The sequence below is a fragment of the Saccostrea echinata genome, unplaced genomic scaffold (assembly GCF_033153115.1).
Source record: "Saccostrea echinata isolate AGI-Se365-2 ecotype Australia unplaced genomic scaffold, CSIRO_AGI_Sech_v1 ptg000001l, whole genome shotgun sequence".
In the NCBI taxonomy this organism is placed as follows: domain Eukaryota; kingdom Metazoa; phylum Mollusca; class Bivalvia; order Ostreida; family Ostreidae; genus Saccostrea; species Saccostrea echinata.
Window position 1 is genome coordinate 45,966,354 of NW_026889750.1, and position 22,187 is coordinate 45,988,540.

General features: G+C 33.3%; 2 protein-coding genes across 2 annotated transcripts; one reads left to right on the plus strand and one right to left on the minus strand.

Annotated features, from left to right (window-relative positions):
• Positions 1 to 1,460: 1,460 nt before the first annotated feature.
• On the minus strand, positions 1,461 to 14,195 carry LOC133180106 (acylpyruvase FAHD1, mitochondrial-like). Its single transcript, XM_061314686.1, has 3 exons — positions 14,116 to 14,195; positions 6,911 to 7,007; positions 1,461 to 2,212 (listed from the first exon to the last, which is right to left on the minus strand). Exons 1-3 carry the CDS (start codon positions 14,187 to 14,189, stop codon positions 1,727 to 1,729), a joined length of 657 nt encoding a protein of 218 aa, XP_061170670.1. The 5' UTR covers positions 14,190 to 14,195; the 3' UTR covers positions 1,461 to 1,726.
• Positions 14,196 to 15,022: 827 nt separating this feature from the next.
• On the plus strand, positions 15,023 to 21,889 carry LOC133180093 (uncharacterized). The gene is made up of 2 exons (XM_061314677.1): positions 15,023 to 15,078; positions 20,966 to 21,889. The coding sequence occupies exons 1-2, from the start codon at positions 15,045 to 15,047 to the stop codon at positions 21,367 to 21,369; spliced, it is 438 nt and encodes a 145-aa protein (XP_061170661.1). The 5' UTR covers positions 15,023 to 15,044; the 3' UTR covers positions 21,370 to 21,889.
• Positions 21,890 to 22,187: the final 298 nt, after the last annotated feature.

Consider the following 22,187-nt stretch of genomic DNA (forward strand, 5'->3'; position numbering starts at 1 on the left):
CAGAATCAATATTTATATATATATTGAATCGAAAAGTACTTTTAAGTTATCCAGACGTTATCTGGACGGGTTGCTCCGGAATAAAAGGGCCGGAATAATGGGACTGGACTGTATAAGAATAAAATAGTTTGATTACATTGCTTCTGTCCTTGAAAAAAAGTTCCCTCAAGGTGAATACACAAACGTAACCAGGGCGCATGCATGTTTACTCAGGCCTTTTGATCATGGAACATTTTTGACTTAAAAACAAAATCTGTAAATTGATATGCGTGAAAGTGTGGTGGTTTTGATTTTTATTTCAGTTGCCCTGGTTTCGTAATTTATATTTGCTAGTATTTCAGTGTGAAAATTTTTATTACATTGTTTTCAGTTATTACTTACGTAAAACCCCTTTAATCTTTGTATTTTCAAGATAGATGTATTACTTTTTAAACAGGAAGTTTCGTCAGCATTAGCAGTCTTTCCGTAGTAGTTCTGATTGAATGAATTAGACATGGAATCTTGGATATTATTGGCTTTCATCTGTGGGCATACCTAAGGTATTTAAAGCTGTGTTCGAGTAGTTTTCTTACTTGGGTTGGGGGACAGGACCTCACGGTCAGTTTCCCTTTAGAACAGTGCTAATTAAAACCTCAAGGTTTACCAGCACTTTTGGTCTTAGCATTAGTAAATATATTAGTAAATAAATACAGTATTCTCAAGTCATAAATGTTCGACTTATTATCTCATGATCATTGATTTCATAAAAAGTCGACGCACATTCAATGATCAAACTTTTGCCTTTGAGTTTTAAAAATAAAACATTTCATTATTCATTTTCCATTTCAAGATTATAATTACGCAAAAATATATTATAATTCATCAGTCATAAATAGATATCATTCTAAAAGATTTATCGGGATATAAATACGAGTGATCGGGCTTTATGGAATTTGATCACCTTACCAACCTATATTAATATCCTGAAAGATGTTTAAAAACTTATTTCTTAATATATTGCGGTCCACGTGCGTGCATCAACGTAGTTTTCAAGGTCATATCTGAAAAAAAAAAACAAGCAAACTGGGGCAATGAGACAGTGAAATGGTATCAGGGTCATAAATCTAGGAACCCTGATTAGAATGTCATAAAATTTTAGCACGTGTTTGCCCATGGTCTGAAAGTGTATCACTATATTGATTCAAAGTAACAAAAGGTCAAGGTCCTTTCCAAAACAACGACACAATAGCGCAAGTACCTTACTTGGATGTATCCATGTAAGGGATATATTTAGCGTGAACAATATTAGGGGGAGGGGGAATTTTATTTAAAACAAAAAAAAAGAGAGTAGTTTAGCGCTTCTGCACGTGCTACAGTAGATATATATATAAAAGACAGTACTTGATTTAGCGGTGGCAACTTTACTCCAAATGTAATATATTTACAACTCTTGATAGCAAGAACTTCAACTTTTAGCTATATGTTGTTGTTGCTATTTGTGTCTAGGCTATATTACTTTAAAACTTTAAATGGCTGAAATGCTCTGATTTTTACTTTTTGTTTTTATTTTTATTTTTTTACACTGAGGTATGTCATCACTTTGAGATTACAAGGTCATCTCCAAGATGAGGAAGAATGAATGGTCGTTCTGTTTAGTTTAGTTTTTAGTTTCAGCATTTTTTTTTTCTATTACTTAGACACAAGAATGAAACTTTTTTTACAGCAAGATAGAATTCAGCTGTTTTCATCAAGTAGCTACTGGGAATTTCATGGACACAACATCAGCAAGACCGGCTTCGATGAGTTCTCCTGGTTTAACCGGACCAGCACCAGCAGGCGAACCTGTGATGACAACATCACCTTCCTCCAAGGTGATGTAACTGCTTACGTAACTGATCACATGGGGAATGCTAAATATCATATCACTGGTACTGCTCCTCTGTTTTATCACGTCATTGACTTTTAGCCACAGTTCAATGTCGTTATAATCTTTTATTTTTTGCTTTGGGATGAATGCACTGACAGGACACGCTGTATCAAAGCCCTTCGACAAACACCAGGGATGTCCTTTGGCCTTTGCATCTACTTGGAAATCCTGTGCTGTCATATCCAGAACGAGACAATATCCTCCTATGTAGTTATCTACATCCTGTTTCTTCACGTTGGAGCACTGGCGCTTTATGATCACTCCAAGCTCCACTTCGAAATACAAGCGTTCACATCCCAAGGGAATCTTAAAAAATTTCAAAGAATAAGTTGATGCACAAACTTGCCTACTATGTACAGTTTCATTGTAAGCAAACTTGTTAATGTATCAAAATAAGCGAATTTTTAAACCTCAAATCGTAACTGATTTTTAATCGAGAGCTGAAATGAATTGTAACCTAAATTTCTCACATTTTCATCTGTGTTTCAACACTCCCACGCAGTTCGTTTTCATAACTTGTAAAACACCAAGGAAGTTTCTTATTGAATATATCTACCACGATTCTAATTGGCTTTTCAAAGGTCTACTCTTCATGTTCATGCCTCTCAAGGCATAAAATTTAGGTACTGTGTATGTTTGTAATTAATCTACGATTATTTTTTTTTCAACCTTCCCGTTTATATTTCATTTTGACAGATCATCAAGGTGTATTACTAGGGGCGTTCATACTGAAAGGATAGGCAACTTATTTAGCCTCATGTTTATTTCATCCAATTACATAAATCGATGTTTTTGTAATGGGAGAAACAGGTCATATATCCTGTGCAAGTTAGTACAAGTAACCGATTTTCTCAACCTCTCTTTCCTAAATTTAATTTTCAAGAGACCCTTGGCAAGCCTCTAGTCTTATAGAACAAGAGATGATTGTGAAACACTTATAACCCCTCCCCCCTTCAAATAATTGGAATTTTTCTAAATCCAAGGTGCATAACTCTGTCAAAAATTGCTCGATCGTACCCAAAACAGAACTTGATCTAGATATTCTTATAAACCTGTATACCATATTTTATTTCAATATGTGCCACCTCTGTAAAGAAAATGAACGGAAACTCAAATAATTGGAATTTTTTTAAGACCAAGGGGCATAACTCTGTCAAAAATTGCTCGATCGTATCTAAAACAGATCTTGACCTAGATATTCTTATAAATCTGGGGCCCGTTTCACTAAGCTAACTTAGGACTAAGTTATATCTTAGGAAAGAACTTTTTCCTAAGTTCATTACTTATCCGTTTCACTAACCTCGTCTTATCTTACGATATTCCTAAGTTATGTCGTAACTTTAAGACAAGTAAATCAATGACTTAGGAAGAAACTAAATATGACGACTGTAGATACATGTACAAGGATTCTTAAAGAGAGATACTGTGTGTGTTTAGGGAGAGAAAAAATCCAAAGGACTACTAGTATATGAATGATTGTGATCCCTTCAGGCTATAACTGCTTTACTTTGTATGTAATAGCTAAGAAAAGGATTTTAAGAATTGTCAGAGATGTGTCTGTATCACCGGTCAAAATTAATCCAAGGTATATAAAAATGTCCACTGGTGAAGTTGGAACTACAAATACATTGTACTTAAAGAATGTTTGATTTCTCACGAATTCGTGAATTTCCCAATGTTACTACAAAATGGACGGTGCACATGTTGGATTAAATCCCCTTCATTTAAAGAGCACGATTTTGTAAACAAAAAAATTCCACGCTATATACACTATTGTCTGTGTTACAAAACTTTGCATATAATTTGAACCATTATTATATATTTTTAAATCTAATAATATTACTAGTATTTGAATCGATATTTAGTATTTGAAAGATTATAGTTTGATAAGGGAACAAATTTGTTCTCTTCAGCTCATCTCCCATGGGAGGAAGGAGGCGCTGAAATGCAAGACTTGGACCATTTTCCCTCTGTTTCCGCTTAATGACTCCACTTTTTTTCAACTCTTCCCCTGAACAAATGTATGTTGTGTTACAGAAAATTAGGTCCCCTTGTCCCTTATGGGCTGATTTGTCATGGTAAAATTATGCATGAAGTTTATAATAAATTTCCTTTTTTCAACTTTTTTCTGTTAGTGTTGTCATTTCCACAGTCGCGAATTTGGAATTTCTTATCTGTCGAAAAATTCTTATTTTAAATTACATAGTAACACGGACAACTAACGTGGAGCACTCATTCGCGAAGAAATAAAAAGAAAATAAGCCCTTCGAAGCAATTATTGTTTTAAATTTATTCCATTTCCTAATTGAAACGATACTAGTAGCAAAATATATAGTAGGGGGGAAAATAAAGAATTGCAAACCTCCGATACCTTATACAGAGCAAAATAAAAGGCAAACATATAAAAGCACAAATTTAGTTTAAAAATTTAGTTTAATTTTTTAATTTAATAATTTAATAATTAGTTTAAAAAAAAAATACACGTCTTGTGACTGGGGGGGGGGGGGTGTATGTGCGTGTGTGTGAGAGAGAGGATGTGTGAGTGCTTAGTTTAAGTAGGAAACTTGTCAAAGTTAAACCATACTTCTGTCCAAGTCCTTTGAAAGTGAAGGGTAACCCCTTACCTCCCGATCCTCCCCTTTTCAAGCTGTTTTTTTTAAAAAACCCCAATTCAAACTAAAGATTTTTACTCATACTGACATCCTCCTAACAGTAAGAATTGTAGATAGAGTGGTGAAGTTATTTCATTAGTCCGTAACACAACTTAAGATATGTCTTAGGATAAATTTAAGATAAGATTGTTTCGTGAAACAGCTGTGACAAATCTTAGGAACTTCCTAAGTTATAACTTAGGCATATCTTAAGTTATGTCTTACGACATTTCTTAGGAAACCTTTGTGAAACAGGCCCCTGTATACCAAATTTCATTTCAGTATGTGCAACCTCTGCGAAGAAAATGAACGGAAACTGTTGGTGGACAGACAGACAGACAGCAGCAAAGCAGTATGCCCTCCCTTCTTCGAAGGGGGGCATAATAAAGAAAAAAATAAATAAAAAAAAAAATCAGGTAACTCGAGTTTGAGAAAAACCAGTTACTAATTCGCACCAGTTATGGAACCTACATGTATTTAAAATCCAAATTTATGTACAAAGAATTTTTGAAACTTTTACTTTCACCACAGAATAAATATTGGTGGTGGATGTATGACGAATACATTATTATACATGTATATGTAATAGGCTATGTGCTGAACAGAGTAATTTATTATATAAACTATTCAGAGATTAGTAGACAATACGACTCTACAAACGGTAATGGTTTGTAAATCATCATTTATAAAAGAACTAGATGAAATCCCGCGCAAGCGCGGGTAATTAAATTTATAGCACTACCGACAGAAAATATATTGTAGTTTCTACTGACAGCCTACAGGCTTATAGCAGGAAGAAATACTTTGTTCAAAATCCCGCATGTGCGCCTCCAACCCCCACCCCCTTTTGTAAAAACTTGAAAAAATAACAATTTCATTAATTGATATTTATTTTGAAACCTGTTATACTATGTTATGGATATTGTACTTCAGATGCTCTTATTTCATTTCCGTCAAGGATAAAAGCAGCGAATATGCACATTTTACTGATAAATTGTTTTTTTTTGGGGGGGGGGGGGGTAAAAATTCACAGGTACTTGAGTCTTGGTTTATAAATATATATGTACCATATTGATATGTAAAAAATGTACTTTACGTTTTTTTTTACATATCAATAAGGTACATACATCTAAATAAACCAAGACGGAATTAAGTACCTGTGTAAAAATTAGCTTTTAACGCCCTATGAATAGGCCGAGTATTTGATACAAAAGACTGTATTCAGAAAAAAAAACCTGAAATGTATTGATTAAAGCACAAAATTTTACAGCTTTAATTGCATTTAAGCAATATCTTATTCATTAATTTTCTCTTTTCATGTAAGCAATTTTATTACGAAGTAGAAATTGTACCTCGGGTTCGTTGCCACGATGCTCTCAGAGAGGAATATCATTCGGCAAACCTCGGCTGATTCCGTCACCATTGAGGTGATGAGGTACGAATCGGCCGAAGTGTGCCGAGTTTGAGGAATATATACACATTTTACCGAAAAATTCATTAGGAAAACCTACTACATATATGTAATAGTTTTTCAATATATAAATATATTCACAACTTATAAAGTGTTATCAATGATTTATCATTATTTCAATGACCATTCACACATAAGCTTTTTTTTATGTTCCTGCAGCTATAATCGTCTCGTTTTTCTTTTTAACATCGGGCTCGATGCTACATGATGTTCTCGAAGCTTCCGTCAATATTAAGATCGGTGAATGACAAAAATAATTTGCATATTTCCCTTTTTAATCGGTTATCACAACTTATTTCTTTTATGGCATTTTAATCAAGAATTGATTGAATAATTCAGTGATGACGTTTAATGAAATAAATAAACGATTACTTGTTGTCAGTTTCATTGAAAATTGCCAGAGACTTAGATCCGCCAACCGGAAACGCCACCGTACTCACGTTTTTGCTATTTCATGGTTGTTTATAGAAAACAAAAGTAGACTTTTAATTTAATGTACGATACTTACAATGCGAGTGAAATCTAAATATAGTTTACGGACATCATATTGTATCTAGTGTATTCTTAGAGGAGAAGGTAAAAACTGGTGCATCCGTTTCGGAGTTTATTTGCATAATTTATTAATTTATAAGTATAGATTTGGGAGTGATATTAATCGGGGAAACAACATTCGTTCATCAGCAATTCATATTCAGTTCCCAGACTTTGTAAAAAAAAAAAAAGTTAAATATCAATTTCTGACGTACTTAATATATGTTTTGATATCGACAGAAAAAAAAATAATATTGACCTCGAATGGAATTTAGAAACCATTTATACTCATATTCTTGAGTAATTTACTTTTAACACTTTTTCAAAAAGGAACATCGATTTTTAACTTACTTTTATAGGCCGTCCCTCTGTTATGAAGGATGACGTGGGTTTCATGAAGACGATCGGTTTCTCAGGTATTGGATTTCCCTGCTCAGCCGCCAAGGCTCTAAAGAAAAAAAACTTTATTGGTATCTAAATGAACTAAATAATACTGATATTTGTATCATGTTTGGGTCAATATAAAAGAAAACAGCTAAATGGATAAGATGAAAATCCGAATTTTTGATAGAGGTTTCAGCATCTTTATTGAATGAAAATTAAATACAACTGAATGTTATGGAAAAAAATAACAAACAGTAGCAAACTTTTTTTTAAATTTTCTAAACTTTTACTTTCTAAAAGTTAAACCTTTAATTTTGAATAAAAATGAATTTAGAAATGAATCATGAATTTTTCCAACCAACTAAAATGTCAATTATTCAGTTAAGCAAATTAAGACAAAGATTTTCATCATTTTTTTTTTATCGGATTTTGACATGAATATGAGAAACAAATTATATCCACACATTCTAAATAATAGTATAAACATACTATAAGGTATATGAACAGCATATTCATATACACTTTGATTTTTTTCTGAGAAAAAATAGTTAAGTTTTGTCTCATTTTATACACCCATTCAAAGACGAGATAAAAAAAAATTTCGAGAAAAAAGTATGGCTATGTCAAGTTTTGCCTCATTTTATACACCCATTCAAAGACAGAGTAGCAAGTGTTTGGTTGTTTACATCAGTTAAGCAAGTGTTTGGTTGTTTACATCAGTGATTCTACAGTGACAAGAATGATCATAAAAGTGACACAAATGACTCAACATCAAAAAACACTGACACTAAAACGTTATGTAATACGGCTTGGTCAAGATCAGGTGTCCATGTTTGTTGCAGATTAACAAAATGATATAAAATGACATATGAAGAAAACATACATTGAAGTACTTTCAATTTTTATAAAGAAACTATATATGGGGATGAAAATTTCAAACTTATTTGGTAATACTCAGAGAAAAACTGTGTCAGGTATTTTTTGATCGACTATTTTGAGACCTAGGGCTACGGACTATACAGAGAGTATTTTTCATTTAATGATAGACCATAGAAAAATAGTTGCTTGTATCAGTAAATATTTGTTAAAATTATCATCTTGGAGTTCACATGTGTGTAATGAATCCTTTCATTTGGACATTAAATCAATTTATACAAAAAACCTGTAAAACTTAACAAAATAAAACAAAAACTTCATATAAATTCCCAATACGAGTAAAATATGAATTGTCAGAACAAAATAGTACATGTCAGAATTACATGTATAATTAGTGTTCGATAACAAAATATAGTCTAAGACCATTTAAAGACCAAGAATGATCTTCAATTTAGCATCTTGGAAGTATGAATTTCATGTGAGCACTGGGGCTACGGACTGCACCGTTAAACATCTCTATTGTGGACAATCACCTTAAAGAAAATTAAATTTTGGGCATTTTTTTTATTATTTGGTTTTCTATAACAGTTCACACGACTTAGTTTAAGTATTTATAATATCATGCTTAAAGATCAATTGTCTAATGTACTGTGTACTTTCAATGCCAAATGAAATTCCAGTTCAACTAATTAAAGCATTATTGGTGTTCAAATTATGATGAATAAAAGCAACAGAAGGTGTAATTAAATCAAGGCATGATTTTTTTTTTTTGGGGGGGGGGGGTTACGGACTATATTGCTTCATATTTTTTCTCGATTTTATTTTAATGTAATACATATAGCTCAAGATGATCATTTAAAAGGTGTATCAGTATATAATTTATGATCATATGCGTAATTCATAAACAAAATTACAAAACATTATTGACCATTTAAAAAAAAAAAAAAAAAAAAAAAAAAAAACTTAATAGTATAGTATATTTATCCATGAACAATCAATGTTTTTTCTTTATTTTAAATTTTACAATTCAGTGACAAGTAGATTGGGTGGTGCAATTATAAGAGTGAAGGTCTCACTTTGTACTTAATTGAAAAGAAAGGAGTTGATCCTTATGTTTTGGGATCAAATCCCACTATGGGATGTTAAGACTGCTTGACGAGAACTAATAAACCATTGAAGCCCATTTTGCAGTAGATACAGGCAGAAAAAAAATCTTGCTAATACAGAAGTACGGTTATATGGTCTGTAAATTTGCAAAATTTATTTGTAGAGTCTGTAGCCCTTTTGTAAGTAGGATTTGGGTGGCCAAATATTCTTTTAAAAATATTCCAATGCTAATTATTCTAAATGGATTGATAGTATGTATCACAAAAAGGAAAACTTTATCATGTATATTTAGAAATATGTTTTTACCACAAACATAACAGGACAGACTACAGAAGCAAGCCTTTAGTTGAAAAATGTTAATTTTCAGACATTTTATCTTTAATTACAGTGGTATTTGTATTTAAAAACATTGCATTTGTTCGAATAAACATATTATTGTATCGTAGTTATTGTATCAGTAATGTATATGACTTTTTCTGGAAGTTGTAATATTAGGGCTACGGACTATACAGGGCTACGGACACCAATCATTCTTCTATAACTTCTTTTGGTGTTAGCGCAAAAGCTATTCATTAGTGTTTTTTACTTCACAGGTAACTGTGAAAATATTAAACAAGAGCATGATAAATTATACATTCTTTTGTTGAACACAGACTATAATGAAATGTGGGGCTACTGACTATACAAAATATTAGACCAGTATGGAAATTAAATTACAAAATGTGCACACATTTTACCATATAACCACTGTATTTTTCTCATAGTACTTTTCTTCTTAAGTAAAATAAAAAGTTTTAAATACATTATATTTGCTCGTATTTTGCTAGAAATTATGCATTTATTCAAACATTGATGAATCTTAAATTATATAACAAAGGTATATCTGCACACATTTATTCATAATTTCCACAATTTTTATCCTTTTTCTTCTCTGTAAAAAATAAACTTAACCAGAATGATTTCTCTGTGATAATGTATATTTATTTTGGAATGTTTCATTCAAAATAATTTTAATTAACCATTTTTTATAATGTAAAAAATCAAATGCAACAGCATAACACTTCAAAAATTATGAATCTTTGACTTTATTCTGTTGTTTTTTCAAAGATGTAGATACTATATATATGGTATCATATACCAATGGAAAGCTCTCATTCTGCTCTTTGCAATGCAACAAAAGACATTTAGATTAGATGCAACTGTAAAGAGTTATATCTATATAACATCATTCGGGTGGAAATGGGCACCTGATCTTGGCCAAGCCGAATAGTGAAGAATATAACATAAAAAGCAGAATACATCACAATCTAGCACACATACCTGCAGAGATGGAAGAAGCTACTAAAATTTTAGTATATCTAAAATAATTTAATCTTGAAAGAAAAAATGACTTAGTAACACTACTGAAGTTGAGTTATCCAAATGACAACATACAAACATGAATAGAAACATAAAATATGCCTATTGTAAATTAAACGTCTTACATAAAAGTAAGTTGCTGTAGGGGAAATTCTAATGCAAATTTCATTTTACCTTTCACATTTTCTACAATTCTCTGCAATTTTTCACTTTCTACAACATACTTAGATCCGACTTTAACTGGCTCCTTAATCAATAATCACACTAAGCTCATCATCTAAACTATACCAACATTTTTGCCAGTAAAACTGGCAGGAATCAAGATTTTCCCCTGGTACTCTATACATGCGTAGACATCAAAGTCGAAAGACAAAGACATCACCCAAGTCTTTATCAGTAATGTAACCGGGATATAGCATTCCATCTTACAAAACTATAACACATACGTATGCAATATCTCTTCAATTGTTTCATATCTTTTAAAATTGTCATCATTTGTTGTTTCCTTTTATTTCTTCATTTTGAATAGTACCCATTGGTTTTGGAATCACTGAGGTACTTGTAGCTTCTTTACCTTTCCCTTAAAGTTCAACTTTATTCTTTTCTAGAGGCGTGTTTCCGTTTTTCTTACGTTTACTCAAATCCCACGATTCTTGATATTCCTTTGCATCAGGCATAGACCCAGCTTGTCACTGTTGTTGAAGTTCAACCAGCTGTAGTATTTTTAAAGGGTCCTTCAATGAACTCTCATTTAACGAAAGTTTGCCCTCCTTCTTCACCTGAATTTTATTAGTAGACTCTGGAATTCTAGTGGAGGTCTTTGTTTCATCACTCCCTTGAATGTGTGAATTTTCTTCACCCGTGTTTGTTTCGCTTTGATTTTCAATTCTACTGTTACTCTTATCTGTTTGCCTTTTCTTTCGTTCTCTAAACCTTCAGCCTCGATCTTTGGATATCAATGTCTGTAGGTTTGTGCACTACATCATAAGGAAGGAATGGTATGAAGTGATTTGAAATCCAGTGTGTATTTACCATGTCAGATCTTGTACTTGTCCAAAAACATAATTGTTCCTGTATTGTTCTACTTGGGAAAGTATTATTCTCTTTAGGTCCACTCTTACTAATGGATTTCCAAGTTTATGGTAGACAGAAACTAGTGATCTTCTCAGGATACAGAAAAGTGCAAATACCTGCAAAACACCTAAGTAACACTTATCCTTACCAACATTCACAACTTAACTCTGAAAAAGTGTTTTATGGTCGTGCCATTTAGTAGCAATCCAGGTGGGGACGACTCTGAATACATGGCATACCGTGTTGGCAAATTATTAGGTAAAACTTTCAATCCTCTCTCAAGATACTTCGGATTAAAATACAAATCTTGGTAAAGTAATTATTCTGTTAAGATGCGGATCCCCATTTCTGCTCCATTTTTCTCAGTGCCAGATACATGCACACTTCCCATATATGGTGAACAGGTACCATCTGCTGAAACATGAGCTGGTTTCAAAATCTGTTCTTGGGCTATGTCTGCTGGATAAATACTAAGTGATAATTCATCCACACCTAACTTTATATTAAGAAGCGATGGGATAAATTTACAAAAGATTCGACCCTATTTTAATTTTCAAGTAGAGGGTATGTATTTCATCAAAGGTTTTCCTCTTTGCTAATGCTTTCAGAGTTTCATCGAGGAACCCGAAGCTCCTCAGTAGAGGAAGATGTGGCCATGTTTCTGTCTTTAGACTTTGTTGTTGTACTAGTGTTGGCAGGTTGAGCATTAGCTTTGGTGAGAGAGGCAAACATTGTTAATTCATGACCTTTGTGAGTATCTAGATAATTACACATACAACTAAAAGACCTATAGACAATTTCGCCTGGGTTCTTTGTAATGATGAATCTTCGATGTCGAACTGTTTTAAATGGTACAACTGCTTTGCGGTATTGTCAATCATATCAGGAGTTACGTAGAATACAGAAATATTAAATTCCTCCTCATCTATTGTTTCTTTGAATGATTTCTAGTCTGTGAATAAAGGCGTTGAAAAATGTTCTAATTAGCGCTTCGCTTCAAAGTGCCACCAAGCCCATCCGAAATTCTATGTAGCCATCGTTATACCACGAATTACAAGTTCCTCATACCATATATACATTGTATTATACATATAAACCTAGCTTGCTAGATTTTATTTTTTACAATATGATGCATATTAAACGTCATTTTAAGAGTGTAATTCCGTTGACAGTAAAAAAAAAGTAGATGTGTCGTAACGCCATGAATGCCCCTGCAGGCAACCATATCTAGTTTTAAATTTGTTAGCACAAATCTTTTTCAAGTTTAAGGGGATAACTGTCAAAAATCATCGGACCAGGACAATACCTGCATATGGAATTTCAACCTTATACATACATCACTACAATGGTCAGGGAGCGGGAACGGAAATTTTCTTATTTTTTCTAAGTTCAAGAGGGAAAACTCTGTCAAAAATCATCGGACCACGACCAAATTCGATCTTGACATGTATTTTCTGATAAAATACCTGCATATGCAATTTCAACATTATTCATACATCCTTACAAAAGTTAGAGAGATGAAATATATAGAGATAACGAACAGTATTCAAGTTCAAAAGTCCATTAAACAATACAAAATAGGAGCAGAGCAAACACGGACCTCCAAAACATCAGAGGTGGGATCAGGTGCCATGGAGGAGTGAGCATCCCCTGCCGACCGGTCACACCCGCCGTGTGCTCTTTGTCATGATCGGGAAATAACGGAAAAATCCGTCGACAATTCAGTGTGTAAATAATGGCCTAACAATTAGTATGAAAAACGTCAATCAGCATTTGATTCAATTATAAATTGTACTTGCTGACAAGATCATTGTACATGTATCGACCATAGAACTTACGAAATGATGATTTTAAACGAGACTTTTGGTTGACTACGGACTAATCTGTCTGCCTGACCAATACATAGTGCTCACGGCGGTGACCGGTCGACAGGGGATGCTTAATCCGAGGCACCTAATCCAACCCTTCGAATTTCCAGGGGTCCGTGTTTTGCGCCCTGTTCACATATATGTATTGTTTGTAGGTTTTTTGAGATCGATTACCATTTGTTATTTTACCTATGTTATTGTGATCAGTCTTAGATTTGTTGCTCATCATAGGCTAGCGAAGAATTCAAATGCCAAATTAAATGTAAATTGAAGATGACAGGCAAGAAATGTGTTAAAATTTCCCTCCTATTTCAATGTCAGGAGTGAATGGTGAACTATATACATGTGCTGGTCTTCGGCTCAGCAAAAGAAATTTAGTCAGTAATAACAAACGCTATATTTATTGCGGTCTCGCAAGCCAATAATTTTAACAGTATATAGAGCGAGACTCTCTCTCTCTCTCTGTGAGGACAGCAGCGTTTTAGGAATCATTAAATCTGTTCGTCTTAAGTTATGCAACTCGACACAACGTGTCAAAATATGATAATTTTCTTCAGGGACAAATATTTTGACTATATTTTTTACTGACATTGTCTAAATTATGCAACGTTACAGATCACATTACCTTATATAAAATGAAGAACTTACTGGGACACAAAAAATGGATCAGCCCCCCCCCCCCCCGTGCTCTCTTTGTTGAAAGAATAGTTAGTGCTACAGAAACTTTTCTATTACATGTATATCTTTACTTAAAGATGAATCGGAGTTACTGCCCATAATACAACAGTGTGACACTCTAAAACTGCAAAACGACTACATAATTCTGCTTACCTATGCGAAGGCTGAAGTGCACTTTCTTGTGAGGGTCTTTCAGAGCAAATACATTACCTGTAATTTCGCCCTACTGCCATCACTTTCTTTCCCAAGGATGTAAATGTTTTAAGTCTCTCCTCGGATGACATGGCGCCCTTATTATTGACCTACATCTACACAGATAAAACTCGGCGGATCTTAGCTTTATTGTGGCTGTGTAACTATGAATTATCATATATTTTTCAGCAATGAAAATAACTTTTAATGACCTAATTTTAGTCGCAAATTAACACAGTGTTTTTAAGAGTTGCTGATAGCGCCTTCTGGTTTTCAGTTGTGGGTTGTTAAATGGAGTGATAGAAACACAATCAATTTATATACAAAATATTAGTTATAGCTTCAGGGTGTCGTGAACTGACCGTCTTCTCCAAATCAATGTTCACTTGCAGCGAAGAGAAATCTGAAAAGCTTTTTGCCTTGTGATGAAGTAAACGGATTTGCTATCAAAACTCAAAACAATTTTCATGCAAATACTTACATACATACACTAGATAGATTGATAGATAGATAGATATTTTCACTACATCCACCCTTCTAACCCCAACCCCCCACAAGAAAGGGAACTCATTATTTTAGAAGTGTTACTGCTAATTTTTGCTTTTAATATAGACATCTTATCCCTGAGATAACATTTTTAAATTAATAAATACACAATGCATTTTACTGAGTTGGAAGCGAGTAAAGCACAATGTTAATTTAATTATGGGATGTTATTTTTACCCATTGGGAGACGTGTAATTGGAAATGTGTTTATATCAACAAATTGATTTCTTGAACATAAAATAAAAAATTCAGCAAAGCTTTTCAATATTCCGAACAAAACACACTGAATTATTGAAAATTCAAGCAAAGATCAATAAAATCATTGATTTCTCTATCATATACTTTAATTGAGAGCAAAAACAGGATTCGTCAGGAGTTATTCTCCCCGAAGATATCAAACAATGGATCAAAAATTACTGCTGCTGTGTATCTTATGTAAGTATAAAAATGAGAGTGATAGCAATAATTGTAATGAAAAAAATGTAGACTTTGACAGGGGCACTTTTGACATCAAAGTTGTTTTTAAAAAGATTTGATATTTCTACCCAGAAACGATGAGTGATAAACAGTCTACTAAGACATTCTTTTTAAAAAAAAGGATATCAGTGTTTTCATGTCATTCAGATTGTGTGTCAGATTAAACCGTTTTATAAATTTACAGAGTACAGATTAGGTCTATATTAATTTTAGTTTGGGGGCGGGGGGTAAACCTAAAAGGGGGGATTCAACGTTATTTTTAAATGGGCACAACCGTAAATTAGCTTCATTTCTATTGCATGAAATCTTAAGATAATGATCAGTAAATATGCTTAAAAGTCCAACTAATTATTACAAATTGAGAGCAGAGCAAGCACGGACCCCTGAAAACACCCTTGTTTGGATCAGGTGCCATGGAGGAGTGATCATCCTCTGACAAGCCTTCACACCCGCTGTGAGCTCCTTGTCAAGACCGGGTTTACGCTATGTTAAGGATTCCCCAAGCATTAAAATGCGTTCAATATTGTATTGCTAGGTCGGTTTTGATTTTGATTTGTAAGTTATGTACTTAAGTACAGTCATTTATATGGAGGGCTCGCTCGGCTATATCAAAACATAAATGTACTTCGTTGATCATTGACGGTCATTTATAATTTTTTTTTTTTTTGAAGAATCACTTTGGCGCAGTCGATTAAAACTATTATTATTATTTATTATTAACTTTTTTATTATATAAATAAACCTCTCGTATCCTTGTGTATCGATAATATCACTTAGGTGCAAAATAATTCCTCCTAGGCACCTGATCCCACGTCTGGAATTTCCAGGGGTCCTTGTTTTATGCCCTCTTTACATATTTTTATTCTTTGTGGATTTTTTGAGACCGACCACTGTTCTTTATCTTTTACATGTAAAGTGTATGATACTTTCCCTGGCATAACAGCTCAAGTTTGCGGTGACTTGACGTCATTTTCCATTATGACGTCATATATTGTTAGTTCAGAGAAGTGAAAGCCCAGAGTGAACCGTAATATTAACCTACCTGCGAATAAGTACATAATTCAGTATGAAAATAATGACCTAACAATGTGTGTGAAAAAACAGTCAAAATTCGACCTAACGTGATTGTATCGACCATAGAATTTTCGAAATGTTGACTTTAAATATGAACCTTTGGGTCATTTACTTATTTGTCAGTAGCCTGCATCGGTTAAGAAATTGTTCGTACGTAGAACATGCTCAAAACAACTGGGAAACATATGCACCATAAGCACCCCCGGTTAATACTACTTGCTTTCTTAAAAAAGTTAAATAATGCTTGAAAGCGTGTCTACGAAAAAAAAATCTCAGTCTTCCGGAAACAACTTTCTCCAACTTTCATGGAATTTTGTGTGCAGGTTACACTATCCCGAGTATTATATATCTTAATATATTTTCCATTCAATTCACTATGGCTACGATAGGAAGCGTCGTCTATAGTTTTTCCTTTTTAGCCAGATTCCAGTTATTGGTATATCTGTGACAAAAAAATATAACTCTTTTCGGAAATAATTTTTAACCATTATTTAAAATCTTGAAGCTAGATAAACGAAAGTCGCCCGCGTGACGCTGTGGTCTGCTCTAGGGTCTCGGAGTAAGGAGTTGATTCTTATGTCGCGGGTTCGAATCCCACTGTGGGACCGGTTCTTCGGATGAGACCGTACAAACCGAAGTCCCGAGTCGCAGTAGATGCTGGCACGAAAGAGATCCCTCACTGCTCAATGGCCCTAAGCGCCGAGTATAGGTCAAAAGGACTATATTCTGTAGTGGCCAGTATCTGCCCCCAAAATAAAACTTTGATGGAGTAATCTTTAATTATGTTCTAAACCAGGTGGATATTTGCAGACTTCAAAGCATTAAATATATTTATCAACTATGACATCATTAGTTAGATATGACGTCAATAAAATGACGTAAATTCCAAATTGCAATGATTTTGAGAGAAAATAGTGTATTTTACGTCGGTATTTTGATTGGAAATTATCGAGCGCAGGTCTGCTCAGACTAGATCTTTTGATATAATGTGTATAATGATAATATCAATGAAATATGTAAATATGGTACCTGAGCAAGCTTGCGCTCTATAAATACTATAGTCAAAATTGAACAAACTCTGTGCATTTTGGCCTCTATTTTAAAAATAAGGGAAATCCAAATAGTTTGTGACGTCACAGAGACAAGAAAAGCCAACTAATTTTTCCAATTTCATTATATATTGTCTTAATTTGGATTATTTTATACAATATATGCACTTTTTCCCATTTCAAGAGATTTTCAAAATTTGACTATTATGGGGGCAGGAATACGCCCTAACCGTATATAGTTCTTTGCATCTCTCCACGGCAAGTGAAATGTACAAGCATCTTCCGGTCAGTTTGCAATTTTTTTTTTAATATATATAAAATTGCTGAATGATACAAAAAGGGAGATGACTCATAAAACTTGGCATTTTACCAGTATTTGACTGTCTACAAAATATGGAATATTAAAAAATGGCCGTATCTTATAAAGCAACGCTTTGATACGAAAAGTTATAGTAATATATTATGAATATGATAATATATGTTAAGACCATTTTTATATTGAAATAAAATGCGATAGTGGTTATCTTGAAAACTAGAGAAATAACTCAAATTAATAATACAATAATCTGCAAAATTTGAAGAAAAAATGCACATTAAAAATACATGTATTTTTTATCCACAAGTTTCATTTTTAAGAAATATTTTTGGTGTTATTATAGTCTTTTTGAAAGGTTAAATCACTGAGTACAAAGAAATGTAGTTAAATTTCAAGTTTTTCTGTTTTTATCAATAACAAACATCTTAAGAAAAACAAATCAATTAAATTGAACCTTCTCTATTCCGCTGTATTTTCAACTCATCTCTGTGTTTTTGGCATGTAATAATTCAAAACAGAATCTGTGGTATAATCCAATCTGATTAAAATCAGATCTTTGTTACGCTCCGAAATTCTGATGGTCGCTGTACAAAGATCCGATTTTAATCAGATTGTGGTATAATCAAGATGTATATGACATGAACTATCCTTCTGATTTGTCCTTGTCAAATTTACAATTTGAGACTGTAGATTTTACAAACACAAGAAAATGAATGAAAGAATTATATTCAGAAGGGGCATATGCACTATATTGAAATTTGAACTCAAATATGAACATTTTCTAGTAATTAATATGTAATTAAAAACAAATTATGGATTAAACAGCTCAATAAGACCGCGGAACATTAACTGGCAAAATTGGAAATATGCAACCTACGTCATTTCCATCTGTTACAGTGAAAAGATCTAATGATAGACAATGAAATGGGAGGGTACATTCGACACGGACGTCCGAGAAAACATTGGATTGAAATTCCAGTTTGAAATTCATTTTCAATCCACCTCAGCTATACTCTAGAACGCACAGTGTTACTGATTGACCTAGATGACAAATAATTTCAATTTCGGAGATAGTTTGAAATTTATATAAATCAGAATTTTCTGTCCAGTGTTTTTAAAGAAATATAAAGGGACAAATAACAAATATTTGATTTCTGTTTGGTACAAGTGTATGTGTGTGCTGGGCGGGGGGGGGGGGGGGGGGGTGGCTGAACGATCTTGGAAATAAATAAGAAAGTTAGTTTTCTTTTAGTTTGAACAATCCCTCCCTGGTTTTGTTTGTTAAACATTTTCCTGAGAGGACAAAATTAAAAAAAAGACTCTTGTCATCCTAGAATATATGTATATTCTGTCATGTGAAGGCATGATCTGACTTCACAATTTTTGACAGCCCCCCCCCCTTTCTAGAATCAAATGGCAGTCCCCTGAAAAATAATCACTGTCTTCTATACTTTTACGTATCCTTAAAATTATAGGCTAAAAACTCATATAAATATGAATTTCAAACATGTATTTGGGAATTGAAATTATTTGTCTTCTCGATCATACATTCACACTTCAGGTTTGAAAACAGCTCAGGTGGATTGAAAATGAACATCAAACTAGAATCTCAATCCAATGTTTTCTTGGACGTCCGTGTCGAATTGTACCCGCCCATTTCATTGTCTATCATTAAATGTTTTGACTGTAACAGATGGAAATGACGTAAGCTGTATATTTCCAATTTTGCCAGTTAATGTTCCGCGGTCTTATATGATTGTTTACATACATGTATTAGGAGGAGGGAAAACTTTGTGCCTTTTATATTTCCATTGTCAAGAGAGGGCTTGTCAAGGGCAATGACTCAGATAGCCTGAACATGACTTATTTTTACATAAATATTCTCTGTAAATGGAATTTTGCTAATAACGACAATTTTTTTACTGATAAGGCTGTTATTTTTAAATAACATAAAATGTAGAGTACAGTTTTCTGCTGCTAGAAGTTTGAAAACTATCTTTAGAGTTAAGAGTACGAGTAAAAAAGTAAAAAGACTTGTCCACATTTCAATAAATACATAAATGCATTTATGATTTTCCATCAACAAACATAATAATTTGTATTTTCTAAAAAATAATTTAACCAAAGATTTACTTTAATTCCTCAACTAAAGATGTAGGTTAGTGTCTGTGATTATGGATGTTGCCCAGCACAGGCTCTTTAAACCACAAGCGTGTCGAAAGATAATAATTCCGATTCAAACCGTCAGTTCTTTAAGCTTAAATTTGCCAACAAAAGAATAGATGCCGTGAACATTAGTTACATTCTTAATCATAAAAAGGTTCAGTCTTGTATTCCACCATATTTCAAGTTGAAGTCTTCACTCTGCATTTCCTACAGAAATTCCGATATTTCCCAGTGAAGTCAGCATTTTGTAAATGCTATTGTCGGATAATGACTTTATTAGCAAATATAACCAATCATTTGGTCTTATATGTATTTTGGCTGACGTGTTTCATACCAATGTTAGGACTTTGTTTTTATACTAAATTTGACTACGAAATAGTCCGTCTACCTGATCAATACATGGGGCGCACGGTGGATGTGACCGGTCGACAGGGGATGATTACTCCTCCTATGCACCTGAACCAACCTCTGGAATTTCTGGGGGTCCGTGTATTATGCCCTGTTCACAGATATGTATTGTTTATAGATTATTTTAGATCAATAATTGTCAGACTGATTATTAACTGTTCGTTATATTGACCTTTTACATTATTTCTATCTTTTTCATCCTTTTCCCCATATTTATTTCAATGAAAACCATTGATTTTATTAGCAAAATTACTAAATATTGAACATATATACTGTATGTTTGTCCAGGGCGAAGTGATTGTTTATCCAGCAATCTTAATTATGCGTAAAACAAAGCCACAATCTTTACAGAAGCTACATGAAAATAAAATTTAGGCGTTAACTTCCAAGTTATAGTCATTGAAATAAGATAATGACTTACATTGCATATTGGAACAAATTGGCACCTTGTCAAAAAACCAAGTTAAGTGCAAAAACGTCACATAGATTTAAAAAGAGATTGTACAAGAATGTCAGTGACATGCAAAAAGTTGGATATTTTAAGACATTTAAAAAAAAATTAAATCTCTTTAAAATCCACGAACCTAATGGCCTAAATATGAAATATGCTGTGACAAAATAGATCGATGCATGTCAAAATTTGATATCACTTTTGATGTTTCTAAACAATGACCTTTGAAATCAAACATCAACTGACGTCAAATTGAAAACCCTGCTTCTGGACATTTTTTTTATGGTTTTACCGTAGACATGCTCTTAATAAGTTTATCACAAAATTCTGTTCTATTAAAGTTATTTAAAGGATTGTTTTAATCAACACAATATTTACTAGGCTGTATGTTGTTCAGCGAAGAGAACAGTCAGGGAAGTGTATATGGCAAGACCTCTTCAACAACGGAGGCCCCGGATGAGATGTGTGACTGCGACTGTGAGTACATGGACAAGATCGAATCCTTCAACAATGCTTCTAACCCCTACATCAACAAGACTCAAGAACAGCTGCTGGTGATGCTGGAGAAAGAGTTAAATCAAATGAAGACTTTGCTTCAGGTCCAGAAAAAGGAAATCCCTGCGGTCAAGGCCCGTAAAATCAGCGCTACAGACGTCAGGCCTTCCGCTAAAAACGTGGGGATGATAGGAGTGGCTTTCATGGCGTTTGTGTTCGGGGGGATCGTGGTACTAGACCTCATTTCCCTCCCACAATACCTTAGAAACCTCAAACGGAACCTGTGTTAGAGGATCACTCTTTCATCTTTGCTCTGGAAAAGAGGTCAACTTTTTTTCCGATTTGATGCACGTTCACTCTGTTTTTATCAATAGACCTTTGACATAATTCAGATATTGAGTCAAGGATGTCATTTTCAAAATTAAAAGGTTCAAGGTCCCTTTTTTACCATTATTATTAATTGTATCCATTTGAATAAAAAATTTTGATTCCATTTTAAACAGTGTGTAAATATTTTCAAGTCCTGTAATGCTCTTTATGGAGAGGACGCTTCTTTGCAAATTTGTAATGAAAGAAAGAATACTAATATATCATGTATGGATGCTTTATCTCTTGTGTATGCACTTGTGAAAACAACTTTTTCTTTTTGCACAATAAATTGTACTCTTGTTGTTATGATAAAATGATGTCAGATTTAATTAAGGAGGAATAACACAATCGACTTCATGTTTTTTTTTTTACTTGAGCAGTACCAATCAATAACCAGAAACTTTAGAATTGCGTATGTCACCCCAAACTGACCAAGATAGTGCAGTATTTTAATCAAAAGCAGACTAAGAAACTTCAATTTTAAATTAGGAAAATATCTAACAAAAATTATCATTTTTTATTTCTATGGATACGGAGGCCATTTTGGAAATTTAACAGAAAAAATTTAAGCCTATATTTCCCTGACAGCAGCGACAAAGTTAGTTAAATGATTTCCATTTTTTTAAATAATCATTTTTAAGTTTCAAAACTGGCTGGGCGGTTTTTTAGATTAAAAATAATCAAATTTCCTCTCATTGCATGACAATGGTCTACATTTTGATAATTTTAAATGTTGAAT